This window comes from Eumetopias jubatus, unplaced genomic scaffold, assembly GCF_037043125.1.
Source record: "Eumetopias jubatus isolate StellerSeaLion01/CBP00866 unplaced genomic scaffold, mEumJub1_p1.0 scaffold_17, whole genome shotgun sequence".
Classification (NCBI taxonomy): Eukaryota; Metazoa; Chordata; class Mammalia; order Carnivora; family Otariidae; genus Eumetopias; species Eumetopias jubatus.
Genome location: NW_028274823.1, coordinates 61,567,715 through 61,582,639, shown reverse-complemented (window position 1 = coordinate 61,582,639; position 14,925 = coordinate 61,567,715). Strand labels below are relative to the sequence as shown.

Below are 14,925 nucleotides of genomic sequence, written 5' to 3'. Positions count from 1 at the left end.
TCTGGATGTTAAAACAGCTAATAGGGTGCAGCCAGAGTAGTAAATTGTATTTGATTACACACAGTAAACATATGTTCAGGGAAGCAAAAGAGGGAAGAAGGGTGAAAAAGAAAGAAAGAAAAAAGGAAAAAGAAAGTTCAAGTAGATAGAATTAGAAACCTCAATTAATTTCATTTCATTTCATTTTCTCTGCATATGAACTTTGACTCTGAAATGTTAGAGAATGAAACTAAATTTAACACTATATATAGGTATAGATATCGTTAAGTCCATGTTGGGTGCAATTGAAAATTGATTGATGTTTGATCTTCTGACTCTTTAGTAATAAATAGACTAGAAAGAATTATAAAAATTGTTTAAAAAATTTTTTGAACTAATTAGGTTGTTCAAAATAGAAAGCAACCAATGTTCTAGCAGATACTTTTCATAATACACATAGACACTGAAAATTGCCTTGCTTATTCATTTGCATTCCACAATAAATTTCAGATCTTATTTGCTGCCTAAAATTTTTTTGTTAATCTATCAAACAATATCAGAAGCACAGTCATAGACAATCTCCCCAGATGATCTCTATAATAAGAGTCAGTTTCATAATTCTGTTTTTATTCTTCAGAACCTATTTGTTCAGAACAAAAGTAATTCATTTGAAACTACTATCCTATATGAAGTGGAAAAAGCCAGAGGGTCATCTATAATTTTTCATTATTCAATGACTTTTTCTTTAATCTTCTTTTAAAATGTAAAAGCCATATGGAAGCAAGACAATACTTTTACTTTCTTCCATGTGATTTGGATCAAACTAAAAACAACAACATAATGTAATAAAGCTACATTATAAAAGTACCTGTAGCAAGGTGAATCTGATGCAATTAAAAGAGATCAATATAAGAAAAAAAACTTTCAAGTGACACAATTTTTTGAACTTTCAAAACTGTGCATTCTAAAAGAAACAGAAGCACACTGACAGGAAGTGTTAAATATTCAAAAAGTTATCAGTAAACATAAATCTGTTGAATGCCTTATGGTTTCACTTACTCTACTAGTGCTTGGTCTCTCTCATAAAAGTAAATGCAATAGAATTCTAAAATAAAGAAAACTGTGGGTGGATTTGTGTTTTAATCATTTATTCATATTGTATTTTGAATTATATTAGGATAGAGTTTGTTTTTAACTGGAAATACTAAATACAAAAAAGATTGATAAAATGATTATAATGCTGGGGCGCCTGAGTGGCTCAGTTGGTTAAGCGACTGCCTTCGGCTCAGGTCATGATCCTGGAGTCCCGGGATCGAGCCCCGCATCGGACTCCCTGCTCAGCAGGGAGTCTGCTTCTCCCTCGGACCCTCCCCCCTCTCATGTTCTCTCTCTATCTCATTCTCTCTCTCAAATAAATAAATAAAATCTTAAAAAAATTAAAAAAGATGATTATAATGCTTAAAGTAGCAAGATACTGAAAATATACATATGTATATGCAAGAAATATTTAAAAATGTTTGTCTCTGTTAGTATTCTTGTATCTTTTCCCCTCTATCTAGAAATATCTAATAATATACTTTAAAGTTGATCATGTTTTAAAAAACAGAGAATAAAAAGAGTACATAATAAGAAGCAGCCCACCAAAGTTTCCCTCAAAGTATATAAGCAAGAAATAATATGGAATAGTCATGAAGTCAAAAAGAAAAGTGATTTTTTAGCCCAAAGGGAAACAGATATGTATTATGAAGGTGAATAATATAAAACCTACAATACTATATATCAGTTTGAAACATTGAGTGAATTTCTCAATACATTAACTAAAGAAATTGACAGATTTTTCAATTAAAGTTGGGTGAAAGGTAATTAATAATGTAGCTGCTGGAAGGGGAGACGAACCATGAAAGACTATGGACCCTGAAAAACAAACTGAGGGTTCTAGAGGGGAGGGGGGTGGGGGGATGGGTTAGCCTGGTGATGGGTATTAAGGAGGGCACGTTCTGTGTGGAGCACTGGGTGTTATACGCAAACAATGAATCATGGAACACTACATCAAAAACTGATGATGTAAAAAAAAAAAACTGATGATGTAATGTATGGGGATTAACATAACATAATAAAAAATGGATCTAAAAATAATGTAGCTGCTGCCTAGAAAATTGTAACAGAGACATGAGAAATCTAAAAAAGTAACTGAGTAATGTATAGAATTGTTGAAACTAATATAATCCTGTATGCTAATTATACTTTAATTAAAAGATAAAAAATAAAATAAAATTTAAAAATAATTTAAAATTAAGAAAAAAACATAAAAGAGAACAAACTGTTGGTTGCCCCAGGGAATAGGGTTGGGGGGATGGGTCAAATAGGTGAAGGGAGTTAAGAGGTACAAACTTCCAGTTATAAAATAAGTAAGTCACAGGGATGAAAAGTACAGCTTAGGGAATATAGTCAATAATATTGTAATAACCTTATAGGATGACATATGGCAACTATACTTATCATGCAAGCATTTTGTAAAGTATGTAATTGTTGAATCACTATGGTGTACCCCTGAAATGAATATAATATTGTATGTCAAGTATACTTCAATTAAAAATGCTAAAACAAATAAAACAAACAAAAAAAGGAAGGAACCCAAGTTTGTAGAAATTTTAGCATTTGTCTCTATAAGGAATATATGCTTTCCACATTTTGTATCTTCACTTTAGTATTATACTATTACTATTTGTCTTAGAATTTTACATAGAATGCCAGAATATATTGTTAACACTAAAAACCTAACATAATAGAATTTTGGAAGGTATTGATTTCTGAATAGCAAAAATAAGAAATCTAAGGTTAAGAAAAAAAATACTAACATTGAGTCTTAGAGCCCATGAAAATAATTTGAGTATATATGAAACTCACAAAGGTTGGTATATTTAAAATAATTTTAATATATCTTTGAAGCTGAAAAATCTAGAAATAATAAAGCACTAAATAATAATAATAATAATGCCCTAAGAAATAATTAAGCTTCCTTAGAATTAATTTCCCACTACTTGTGTATTAATTATGCAATAAGATTTTTAAATAATAATTTAGGAAAAAGCAATCCAAAAACATAAAAATCCAACTTTGTCTTTATCAGTGTTGCATGGCAGAGAGCAATTAGCACAGACTTTCATCATGTCCATTTGTAGAGAACTCACCTGGTTAGCAATCTGCCGAGCAAGGACATCCATCCTTGATCCTGATTCTGATATCATTTTAGCTGCATAGATCACATCAGTTGTATGCTTTAGTGGTCCTTTGCCCCTTAAAGTAAAAGAATACATGTTAGTTGCAGTGGCTTATGCTCAGATACAAATGCACACACACATGAGATTTGCACCCCCAAGTACTGACCATTCTCTTTACATACTTCAGTTTTAGACAGGCACCAATTAGACACCAATATTAAATGAAAAATGAAAAACAAAATAAGTCCCATTGTGTTGAGATTCAGGAAATACTGCCAAGAAGATGAACTCCATTTGATCTTCATTCCCTGGTATTTATAATAGTAGATATTTCAAAACAAAGGTATTTTCCTAATTTTAAGAGAAAACATGAGATTTTGGATATTTTATATATATTCAACATTGCATTTTCATCACTAAGTGTACTTTTTATCTTTCTCTTTATAATCCTTTTTAAAGATTTTATTTATTTCTTTGAGAGAGAGAGAAAAAAAAATGAGCACGAGCAGGGGGAGAGGCAGAGGGAGAGAGAAAGGGAGAAGCAGACTCTCCGCTGAGTAGGGAGCCAGATGCAGGGCTCGATCCCAGGACCCTGAGATCATGACCTGAGCCGAAGGAAGACTCTTAACCAACTGAGCCACCCAGGTGCCCCTCTAATCCTTTTTTTAAGTCTTTCAGTTAATTGCATTTTGTTTTTGCTACATTATATCTTCCCCACAATTAATTAATTGTAGTATCATAGTAACACTAAGTATGAATCTGGAGTCACACTACCTTGGACTGTTTCCAAAAACAGACCACTACTTCTTACCATTTTGTATAAGTCAAGCAAGATAAACAGCCACTCTGTGCCCCAGTTTCCTTAGTGGTAATAGGAACATATACCACATGGAGTCTTTCTAAGGATTACATGAGCTAATATCTAACAAGTGCTCAGAACATAGCTTTAAAATAAATAAGTATCCAAAAATATAAGTTGTTATTGTTGTGGTTGTTACTTTAAAATAATTTTGGTTCCAAATGCCATGAAAAAAAAGTTGGGTTCATTTATGGGTTTTACAAGGTAGGTAAGAAGAAAGAAATGCACTTCTTACACTTCTGGAGTGGGATCACATAAGGAGATATTTTTTCTATCTTCTCTTTCCTCAAAAATAAATGATTATCTGAACGAATGGAGCTTCCATACACCCCAAGCTCTCCTTTCCCTATGTCCAATTCCTTACCCTCTTCTGTCTGTCAACACACTGTTCTAATTTGGTTTCTGTTCTTTGTTCCTAGCACAAAATGGGACCCTGAAGGAATCACTCACAAAAGTAAGTGTTGTGTTGCTTTGAAAGGAGCAGAAAGAATCAGGGAGGCTCTAGGGAAGATTAAGTCAGTCAGGGTGAGAAAAGGAAGATTCTGAGAGGCTAAAATACAGTGGAGTTAGGAGCAAAGGGGAATGAAAACAATCTATGTCCCTGTCTTATTTACACCTTGAATGGGTCTTGAGAGTAGATGCCCTCATGTGAAATCTAAATTAGATTTATTGTTAGAGGAAATCTCTCTTCACTAAGGAGACTGTCCCTGGGTAATAATAAAAGACAGACAGGATTCATGCAAAGGTAAATGATGAGAGTATTCTTAGAAACCTGGATACCAAAACGCTTATGCCCTGTAAGCCAAAATGGCCCTTTTGTTGCATTTTTCTTGCTACGGCTTTTAAATTCATTATAAGCAAGTTTTCCTGAAAAAATGGAACTGCATGTTTAACTCAGTGAAAACCTGGCCTCAGTATATGCTTATCACCATACTTCTCCTCTTTGAATCTGCTGACATAGATTGCTTTGTAATTTTTTAAAAAATTGGCATTAATTATGACAATGTTTGAGTTGCTCTTATCAAGTTTACTTAATGCATCAGGCCGAACTAGATGTTATGGACATGGTTACTTTCAAGAAAGGCAATGTGTTTCATTATTTCCACGCATCTCTAGAGAAAGTTAAACTTAAATAAAGCTGTCTAAGATTGAAAGGCAATGTATCAATTTTCCAGGTCTTAAACAATGGCCAAAGGTTGCTTCTGGGTAGAGCGGGGAACACTGTTGTAGCTTAAACAATGGACAACGAGTTACATCCATGGAATGCAGCTAATGTACACTTTGCTGTCAAAATAATACATTACCCCATATAAAAACCCTAGACTGATGAAAGGAAATTACCTTTAGCTTTAAATTCATACGTTGTTATGAGACCACTATCTTAAACACATGTAGAAGTTAAAAGTAATACGTTATGACAGACCACAATTATTCTCTTCTTCATGTTCCTAATTAAATGTATTGCCTGGCAAGCTTCCTACTGAGTGCCAAACCAAATACACATTTTACAAATGATTCCATATCATGCCAAGCTTCCAGAGGAAGCTGCAATTACTGAAACTATGATAAATTTTTAACATTCCAGCCTGAAATGTGCTATGTAATGAAGGCATTTTAAATTGGGAAATGCATTCAAAGGTTGTTTGCTGCCTTCATTTTCATAATGGGTTCTCAGGATCTCCTGTCAGCAAATTGTGTCTTAAATCATTGAGTTTGGATCTGACAGAGAAAGATACCCAGAGGAGGATGGGATAAACTTTAGAAATATTTCAAAGAAACTGGAGACCGGAAACCCCCGAAAAATAGTGGTTGCAATAATAATCTATTTCCTCCAACAGGAGAGCAGATCTAGGTCTGAAGTAGGGAGTCTGCCAAGTAATCATTAAACTATAGGTTAGAAGGTATAATGGGAAAGGTTGCAATAACCCAGCAATGTTGATGCCATGGAAAAGTTTTTTAGGCACGTGAAAAGGATACCTTTGAAACAATTTATTGGTTCAACAAAAACCTTTCAGCCATTTTGATGCTGCCCCAACCTTGACTTCAATTCCTCCCACATCCCCACCCCATTTCTGGCATCCACCACTCCCTTCTTTCTCTTTTGATTAGCACACACACAAAAAAATGAGATGATACAGCTGATCAGCAAAACCTCTATTAAGTAGGGATCTGGTTTAAGAAGAGAAAATGTCAAACACTTTTATAGACTTATTTTGTCATTTCAGAGACAGAGAATATATATGAAATGATTTGATGTTTTCTGCCACTGATTAAAAACAAAACAAAAAAACTTTATTATGTATTTTGCACTTTGTAGCCCCTAAATTTTTGATAACACAATATTATGGCCTTTTCAAGACCAAAAACTATCCCTTTAATTCTCTCCTTTGGTATTTATATAGACTAAGTCCCATGATGTTGTGGTTCACTTAGTAGATAAATACAATGACAGTAAATATTTTGTTCCACAATAGTAACTAACACATTTAGCATTTTCTGTGTGCTAGACATTATTCCGTACACAAACTGATTTGATCATTATAATAACATTATGAGTTTAGAATTGTTATTACCCTTACCTTGCAGATGAGGAAACTGAAGGACAGAGATGTTAAGTATATCTTTTATTAAGTTACACAGGTAGTAACTATTAGAGATGGGATTTGACCTCAGGCAATCTGGCCACAGGATCTGCCTTTAATGACTATCTTATATTTCTTCTAATAAAACACACTAAGACAAAATTAAAATATTAATTTCAATTGTTAACTAGGCTTATTGTGATGATAATTTCACTATACAAATATCAAATCAATTTTTAACACCTGAAACTAATATAATGTTATATGTCAATTATACCTCAATAAAATATAATAAAATAAACATAGGAAAAATATTATAAAGATCTCCTTAGACATTGATGGCAGTTACCATGAATGCAATAGAGAGAAAAGACGAGGATTAGATCTAGGTGCTGGGTGGTTAAGAGGTTCACCAACAGCGATTTCCTCATGCACAATAGCCTCAAGAAACACATCTATCTCCTAGTCTCAACAAAATAAAAATGTGCTACATTACATAGACATTTAAAGTACCTTATAGTGCTGGGATTTCTTTCTTCAGATACTCTTACTTTTCTCTGTTACTCATGTCAGTATCCTTCCTCCCTCTCCCACTTTCCTTGGATTCTTAACACCAAACTCAAACTCAGCCATTACATAAGCCATGCCAGAGGGGAGATTGCATTTGGATGATTATTTATAATACAAGACATAGAACTTTTATCTAAGAATCTTAGCTTTAGACATAGTTATTTTATTTAATTCTAACACTCAAACTTGATGTTACTATTACAACTCTACTGAGTAGAGTGAAATGAATATGGACTCAGTAAATACATTTTGTCTGCATTCCAGTTCTGCTACTTATAAGCTATGTAGCCTTGGGTAAATAACAGTTGGTCTGAACTTATTTTCTCTTCGTTAAAATGATTGTGATACTTGCCACATGGTGAGGATTCATAAAATCATGTATTTTTCACAATATTTGGCACATATTAGATGCTCAACAAATGTTACTTTTTTTCTTCATCCCTTTATGAATAATGGTATTTTATAAAAAAAATTCTGCTTTCCTTTTTTATTTAAAAATTATAGTACTTGCCAAACAATATGAACAGACTTGATTCATCTTTCTTATACCTGATGACAATATAACTCTGTATAACCTTGTTCATAGTATACTTTCATAAGGTTATAAAATATATACACTCATAAACTGTGTGTTCATAGTCGTTGTTGTTCAAGGTTGTTCTTTAATTCCTTATAAGGAGTCGATTTACATTTAGTGACATCTTTTTGATAGTATAAACCTCCCAAGATAAGTGATTTGGCTCTACAAGAGTACCATCAGAATTCTCTTACTTGTAATTCTGAAATTAGATACAAAAGAAAAAAAAAGTAATTATCATGAAAGCAACCAGATGAGATAGAGAGAGGTACCAGACTCAAGCAAGGACACCTTGTTTTTCTGCTATTCAAACATGAAATTTTAATTAGGCACTCTCTCCCTCTGGATGTTACTTTCTCTTGTAAAGTGTTATTCTCAAATTTTGAGGACTCTATAAAAGTCCTTGGAAAATCAGCAAGTGAATAATCTGCTAACAATCATCCTGAGCAATTAGTATCCTAAGAAACCTTTGGGATTCAAGTCAGAAAAAGGGGTTGCCCCATGAAAGAATGAAAATATTGTCTGAGAATTGTATACATATTTTTTTCATTTCTGTTCCTCTTGTTCCATATTATTCAGAGTAGTCTAACTGCTATAACATCAAAATATTTTCAGGACTTAACCCAATAAAATGTATTCCTATCTCACATCACAGGGTAGATTATGGGGTGGTGGGCGATACAACACACAGCCATTTAAGAACCAGTCTTCCAGCTACAAGATAACCTGTTCTCTAAGGCTTCACAGCACTATTCTGGATCTGCTGCATCCACACTTCTGATATGAGAAGTAAATCAGAATCTCATAGGAGATTTTAAGCATCAGGATAAGAATTGGAACATGTCACTCCAACCCATAGTCCAGAATCCAGAAACATAGACTCATATAGCTGCAAAGAAGGCTGGGATATATATTCTATTTTGGCACAGGAAAAAAAGAAAGCAGGGTTTTATAGCATTTTCTCTGTAAATATTCCCAGGGATGCTAAAATCCTCTACTTTGTTTTTAGCAACTAAAGTCTGTGTTCCCTGTGAAGGTATTTTGGATGTCACCAAGCACTTGGGAAAAATTGGGAAAGAACCAAGGCTCTTTACCAATACAGCTGAAATTATGAGACATATACTCTGCCTGGGCAGAACACCAATTCTATTTTTTGTTTTGAAATGATCACATTGTAGATAGTCTATTATTAAAGTTAAAAATTACATAAGTTTTCCTTTGTGCATGGTGATGATAGTCTTTAATATTCAATCTTGTATTTGTTTATGAAACAAGGATAAGGCTTATTTTAGAGATCTTTTTGGGGATCAACCTGGGGAAAACACTTTTAGTTATTATTGTTATAATTATTGCTGTTGCTGCTGCTGTTGTAATTGTTGTGTGTATGTATATGGGGTGTGCATATAGGTAGTAGGAACTCCCTTTTTTGAACCTAAAAACTGGTTTTCTAAATATATACATATGTGTGTGTGTATTGCAATATATATACATATATATATGAGGCATAAATCTTTTTTAGTGTTTTTATTATTTTTGTTTTTTTATTATGTTCAATTAGCCAACATAAATCTTTTCTGTGTTCTTCAGCCCTCAAATTCCCTAATTTACCCTTTACCTGTTAGCGTTGTATCAAATCTGAAACAGACTCTAACATTTAGAGAAGGATTTCATGAAGTAGCCTTAAGGGTCCCAAACACTAAATACCTGGAGGAAGCAGAAGTAGAATTAAAATGAAGCATATCCTTAGCAAAGTTTGTTTTTAACTTGTAGGCAAAGAAGAGGCCAGCTAACCAGATGGTTTCATTTTTGTCTTTAATAACACAGATAGACAACCTTCTCTAGTTCTTCATAAGTGTGAAGATTTCACTACTTTTTGTATAATTTTATACTGAAAGCATACATAATAAAAAAGTTTTTGTGTGCTTCCTGTTCCAGAAACTGTTAAAATGCTCAATTTTCTAACTCAATTCTCACACCCAGCATTGTACATCACTCCACAAATTTAAGAGTAGTCATCATATCATGGACACTCCCAGAATTGTGCATATCATAAGTTATGCTGCCTACATGTTCCTAGAATCTATTACCTGTTCCAAGAATTGATTATCTTCTGTTCTAGAATCTATTATCTTCACCCTATAAATAAGGAAACAGAAGCTTAAAATCTCAAAGTCCCTTAGCTTTTCTTCAAGGTATATGAATATTAGTTGGTCTAAATTTAAAAGCTAGCAGTTTAAGTCATTGCTACCTTCAGATCCAATTAAAAAGAGATCATGTAGGAGGAAGTATCATCATAGGTTTTCTGTCAGTACTCATCTTGAAGCACAGAAATTCGATGGATGGCTCTGAATCAGTGGAATGCTTCATACATTGTAAGGAAGTACACAAGAACAAGAGATTCCTAGGCATTTTTCTGAGTGGGCTTCTCTTAAAGCATCAAATGCTGTCTATCTGACCAGTCCCAAAAGTGATGAAATAAATAACCTCTCCTTTGATTAAATTTCTTTTATCAGCAACTCGACATTTCTCTCTCTCTCTTTCATTCTATTTGGGACTGAAAACGGATATATCTAAGGGGGAGGGGGGAAAGAAAGAAAGTCACAACTGTGTTTTTCTCTCCCAATTGGACTTTTGACTTTCAATTCACAGAGATGTAGCCTAGTGGCAAGAGTCCAGGATTGACTACCAGAAGTTTTCTAGAACCAAAAATGAAGACTTTAATGTTCATTTGAGAATTCTAAAACTGGTGAAAATTGTGTATAGGTAGAGGTTTTTTCCTAGTGACGTGAGCCCCATTTTTGACCAATTAAATAAATTGCTTTAATATCACATCTAAAGATCATAGACATCTGAGAAACATTGCTGCTCTCATCTATTCTTCCAAAGGCAAGGACATTCTTGTGCTAACCTAAAGGGAAAAACAGATTCGGGTGTTGCATGGATGTTGATTCTCACTGCCCCCGCTAGCTCCACGACTGCAATCATATCTTGTATCATTTGGTCTCCTAATTCTCACACAGAGTCCTTGTATTAGTTTCCTATTGCTACTGTAACAAATTATCCCAAATTGGTGTCTTAGGACATCAGAAATTTATTATTTTACACTTCTGGAGGTCAGGAGTCCAAAATAAGTTACTTTCACGAGGCTAACGTCAAGGTGTCAATAGGGCTTGTTCCTTCTAGGGGCTCTGAGGGAGAATCCATTCCCTTGCCTTTTTCAGCCTCTAGCAGCCACCTGCACCCCTTGGCTTGTGGCTTCTTCCTCCATCTTCTAAGCACATAACTATAATTGCAACTCTGTCATCACATTAATGGTTTTCTCCTTTCTGACTTCCTGCTCCTTCTTGTAAGGACTTCTGTGATTACTTCGTACCCACCCAGATAATACAGGATAATATTCCCACTTCAATATCCCCGATATAATCACATTTATGAAGTCTCTTTTGTGGGGGTGCCTGGGTGGCACAGTCGGTTAAGTGTCCGAATCTTGGTCTTGATCTCAGAGTCATGAGATCAAGCCCCACACTGGGCTCCCTCCCACAGAGTCTGCTTGAGATTCTCTCTCTCCCTCTTCCTCTGCCCCACCCCCACACTCTTTCCCTCTCTCTCTCTCTAAAGTAAATAAGTAGATCTTTTTCTTATTAAAAAAAGTCTCTTTTGCCATAGAAGGTAACATTCACAGGTTCATAGCATTCACAGGATTAGGAAGTGGACATCTTGGAGAGCCATTATTCAGTTTACCACAGCCCTCATGAATCACTACCAAGTAGTCTGACTTGGCTCCTATGCAGGAGCTACTGGTTTTTCTGGACATAGATCAAATCAGCTGAACAAATTGACGGTGCTCTGGTGGATGCTTCTCCAGCTTACTAGTTTTTTGTTTGTTTGGTTTTTTTTTTTTTCACATGATCTGTATTATTCTAACTTCCAGTAAAAGTGTCAGGTCCTTGGTTCTTAATGGTTTGCTAGCTGTATGTTCCTTTACTTACAATTCATACCAAATAGTGAGGCCTGGGGAAATTTGGAAACCTGGAAAAACCAGAGTTTCCTGGAGAGATACTTTATGTGCTTGGTGGTACTCTCCTCCCCCACCCCCCTTTACACTACACATTAATTTTAGCATGCTTTTCTTTCCTCCCAGGGCTACACAGGAAACACACACAACCACCAAAAGCACATCAGACTCCAGCCTGGGGCAAGAGGAGGGAAGGCATCCTTTCTGGTGTGTGTGTGGGGGGGAGTTTCTCAGGTGATTATTACATGTTGTCATTTTTTCTTTGGGACCTACAGGCTTTGAAAACTCTGGAACATGTTTTCATAAGACATTGAGGAACTAGACCCACTGCATACCAAAAGGGGTCATTTAAGGAGAACATTACAGTTAAAACCACTTAAGATACCTCTTGCAAAGAATTGGTAATTGAAACTGAAATAAGGGATAAACTTCTCACTGGTGGCTCTCCAGACTCATAAGGGTAGTGAGCACTGACAAGGAAATCCATTTGTATCTTTTCCCATGCATGAGAAAGTAACTCCTCCAGCATCCTCTCCCCCAAAAAAAGATTTTAAGTCATTGTTCATCAATACCCTCTCAGGACATAATGGGAAATCTGTACTCAGCACCAACATTTGAAAACAGGTCTTTTCTGGCCTTCCACACATTACTTCTCTGAGTGTGCACATTAATCAAAGCCAGTGAACTGTAAAGACAATCACACTCTCTGACTGTGGGCGTCCCTCTTCTTCCTGCTGGCCTTAGCCTCCGCATTAATCATGTACATGATCTCTTCCAGAGCCTGGGAATTTTTTCCAGCTTCCCCTTAAACCACTGTGATATACTGGCTTCTCCTGCTTTTTGAATAGCAGAACAAATTTTATGGGCTTAGAAAATAATAACTTTTTAAATAATTTTTTTATTTTATTATGTTATATTAATCACCATACATTACAACATTAGTTTTTGATGTAGTGTTCCATGATTCATTGTTTGCATGTAACACCCAGTGCTCCATTCAGTACATGCCCTCTTTAATACCCATCACCAGGCTAACCCATACTCCCAACCCCCTCCCCTCTAGAACCCTGTTTGTTTCTCAGAGTCCATAGTCTCTCATGGTTCGTCTCCCCCTCCGATTTCCCTCCCTTCATTTTTCGCTCCTGCTATCTTCTTCTTCTTCTTCTTCTTCTTCTTCTTCTTCTTCTTCTTCTTCTTTTTAACATATGATGTATTATTTGTTTCAGAGGTACAGGTCTGTGATTCAACAGTCCTACACAATTCACAGATGAACATAATATAATTTAGCTTTTATTATATAGCATTTGACCTCCTTGAAGCCTACATACCAACTCACTTCCAACTCTGGTCACAGCCTTATGTTATCCTAAGGTCCACTTGAAGAAACACATGGGGGTGAAAGGGTCATTAACTTAGTCAAGACCTACACAGATGATAGACTGGACAGAGACGCGGTGCAAGGGTCTGGCTTGCCACCAGCCTCTGGCCTTCCTACTGCTTCTGAGAAGAGGAAAACTTCCAATCGACCTTTGGCAGGGCCTCCCTCCCTTCCCTAGTCTAGTTGAATATAGTTACAGTTTATTAAATTTTAAGATATTACAAAGCCTACCATTTTCGATTGGCTTATTCAGATTGAGCATGACTCGATACACACTGTTTTATGCAGCTAGTTTTCATGCTAATGTGCCACTCTTGCTGCTTTCCATTGATTTGTTTGCTTTATTGAATTTATTTTATTGTACAGTGACCCAAAGCTGATTTCTTTAAAGTAAAGGGTATGGTTTTAAAATATGAATGAAATAATCTGCTCTAGTTTCAGACACACATTATTTTTTTACTGTCTCCCTCTGTCAGACCTAATACCCAATTATTTATCTAATGCTATGTGAGACAACATACTTAATGCCTCCTCAGTTAAGAGAAGTTAAATCAATATCATTGTAAAACCTCATGATGCAACGTCATGCCCAGTGGTGCGATCCACCCTCTTGTCTGTGTGTGCTGGCCTTTGCCCTAAAAATCTCTTGCCTTGGAATAAAATAGACTCATGCCATACTTAGTTATTTAGACCTGCTTTTATATGGGAGGGCTCAGTTTGGAGGGTCACATGTCACTATCAGACTGAGCTACATTAAAAGGACCATAACCCAGTTTCGAATTTTGTGCTTAATGATTTATTTCTTATTAAACCAAAATTATAATAGAAATGAATAGAAAAGAAAGTCAGGGCTTAGATTTTTTTTTCTTCCTCTTCCTTTTTTTTTTTTTTTTGTAATGTTCTAGACTTGTTTTGTTCTTTGTTAGGCATGGGTGCTTTGGTGCTGTCTCAGGAGTGCCTTGGGTCACAGTGTCAGTTTGCATGGGACCACAGATCTCCTCCGCCCTTCTCTATGAGGGCTCTGTTTCATTCAAGGCCTGCCTGTTCTCTTTCTGAAAATAGGCCTCAAAGGTTTCCTGAAATTCTTTTGAAAACTTTAATGATGGCATGCAAGCATATTGAACTTGACTGAGATAGCTGCCTTTCTCTCCTGCCTAGAGCTCCTCCCTAAACCCCCATGGTTTTTTTTATTATTATTATTATTTATTTTTTGAAAATATTCCTTGAAATGTGAGATACTGGGTCTCCAATTGGGGGGGGGCATATTTGGGAAGAAAACAATAGGAAACCAGAACATCAACGACCATAGGATAAGATGGTTACTCTGAATAAAATCCAAATTTGTCACTCTCAAGAGGAAGCTCACAGAATTCATTTCTATGGCTTACAGTCTGGGGATGAATAAGTTTTTTCCCCAATGGGAAAAAATGACATTTTCCCAGAGGCTAAAATCATTAAGATCATTAAGATTGTGACTGTTCCATGGGATCAGTTCCAAGAAAGCTAATACGTTTATGCCAGGAGCTGGCATTCTTAAGACATCCCCTTTTCACATTGAACTTTTGGTGCTTTGAACAGCAAAACATTCATAGTTTTAGCCAAATAGGTTACTTTGGGGCCTTTATTCAGCCTGCTCTGTCAAGCATAGAATGAGATAACACATATTTTACCTTCATCTCCTCTCTCTCTATATATTTACTTATGTTACATGTGTGCTAATAAATTATGCATATTATAAAAGATA

The 14,925-nt window shown here is 35.4% G+C and overlaps 1 protein-coding gene across 1 annotated transcript in view; it reads right to left on the bottom strand.

Moving 5' to 3' along the window:
• Window positions 1-14,925, bottom strand: part of CTNNA3 (catenin alpha 3) — a 1,824,697-nt gene that overhangs the window by 78,474 nt on the left and 1,731,298 nt on the right. Inside the window, exon 15 of the mRNA XM_028109632.2 lies at window positions 3,171-3,276. Within this exon, the coding sequence (XP_027965433.1) occupies window positions 3,171-3,276 (106 nt within the window). The remainder of the gene's footprint in view (window positions 1-3,170; window positions 3,277-14,925) is intronic.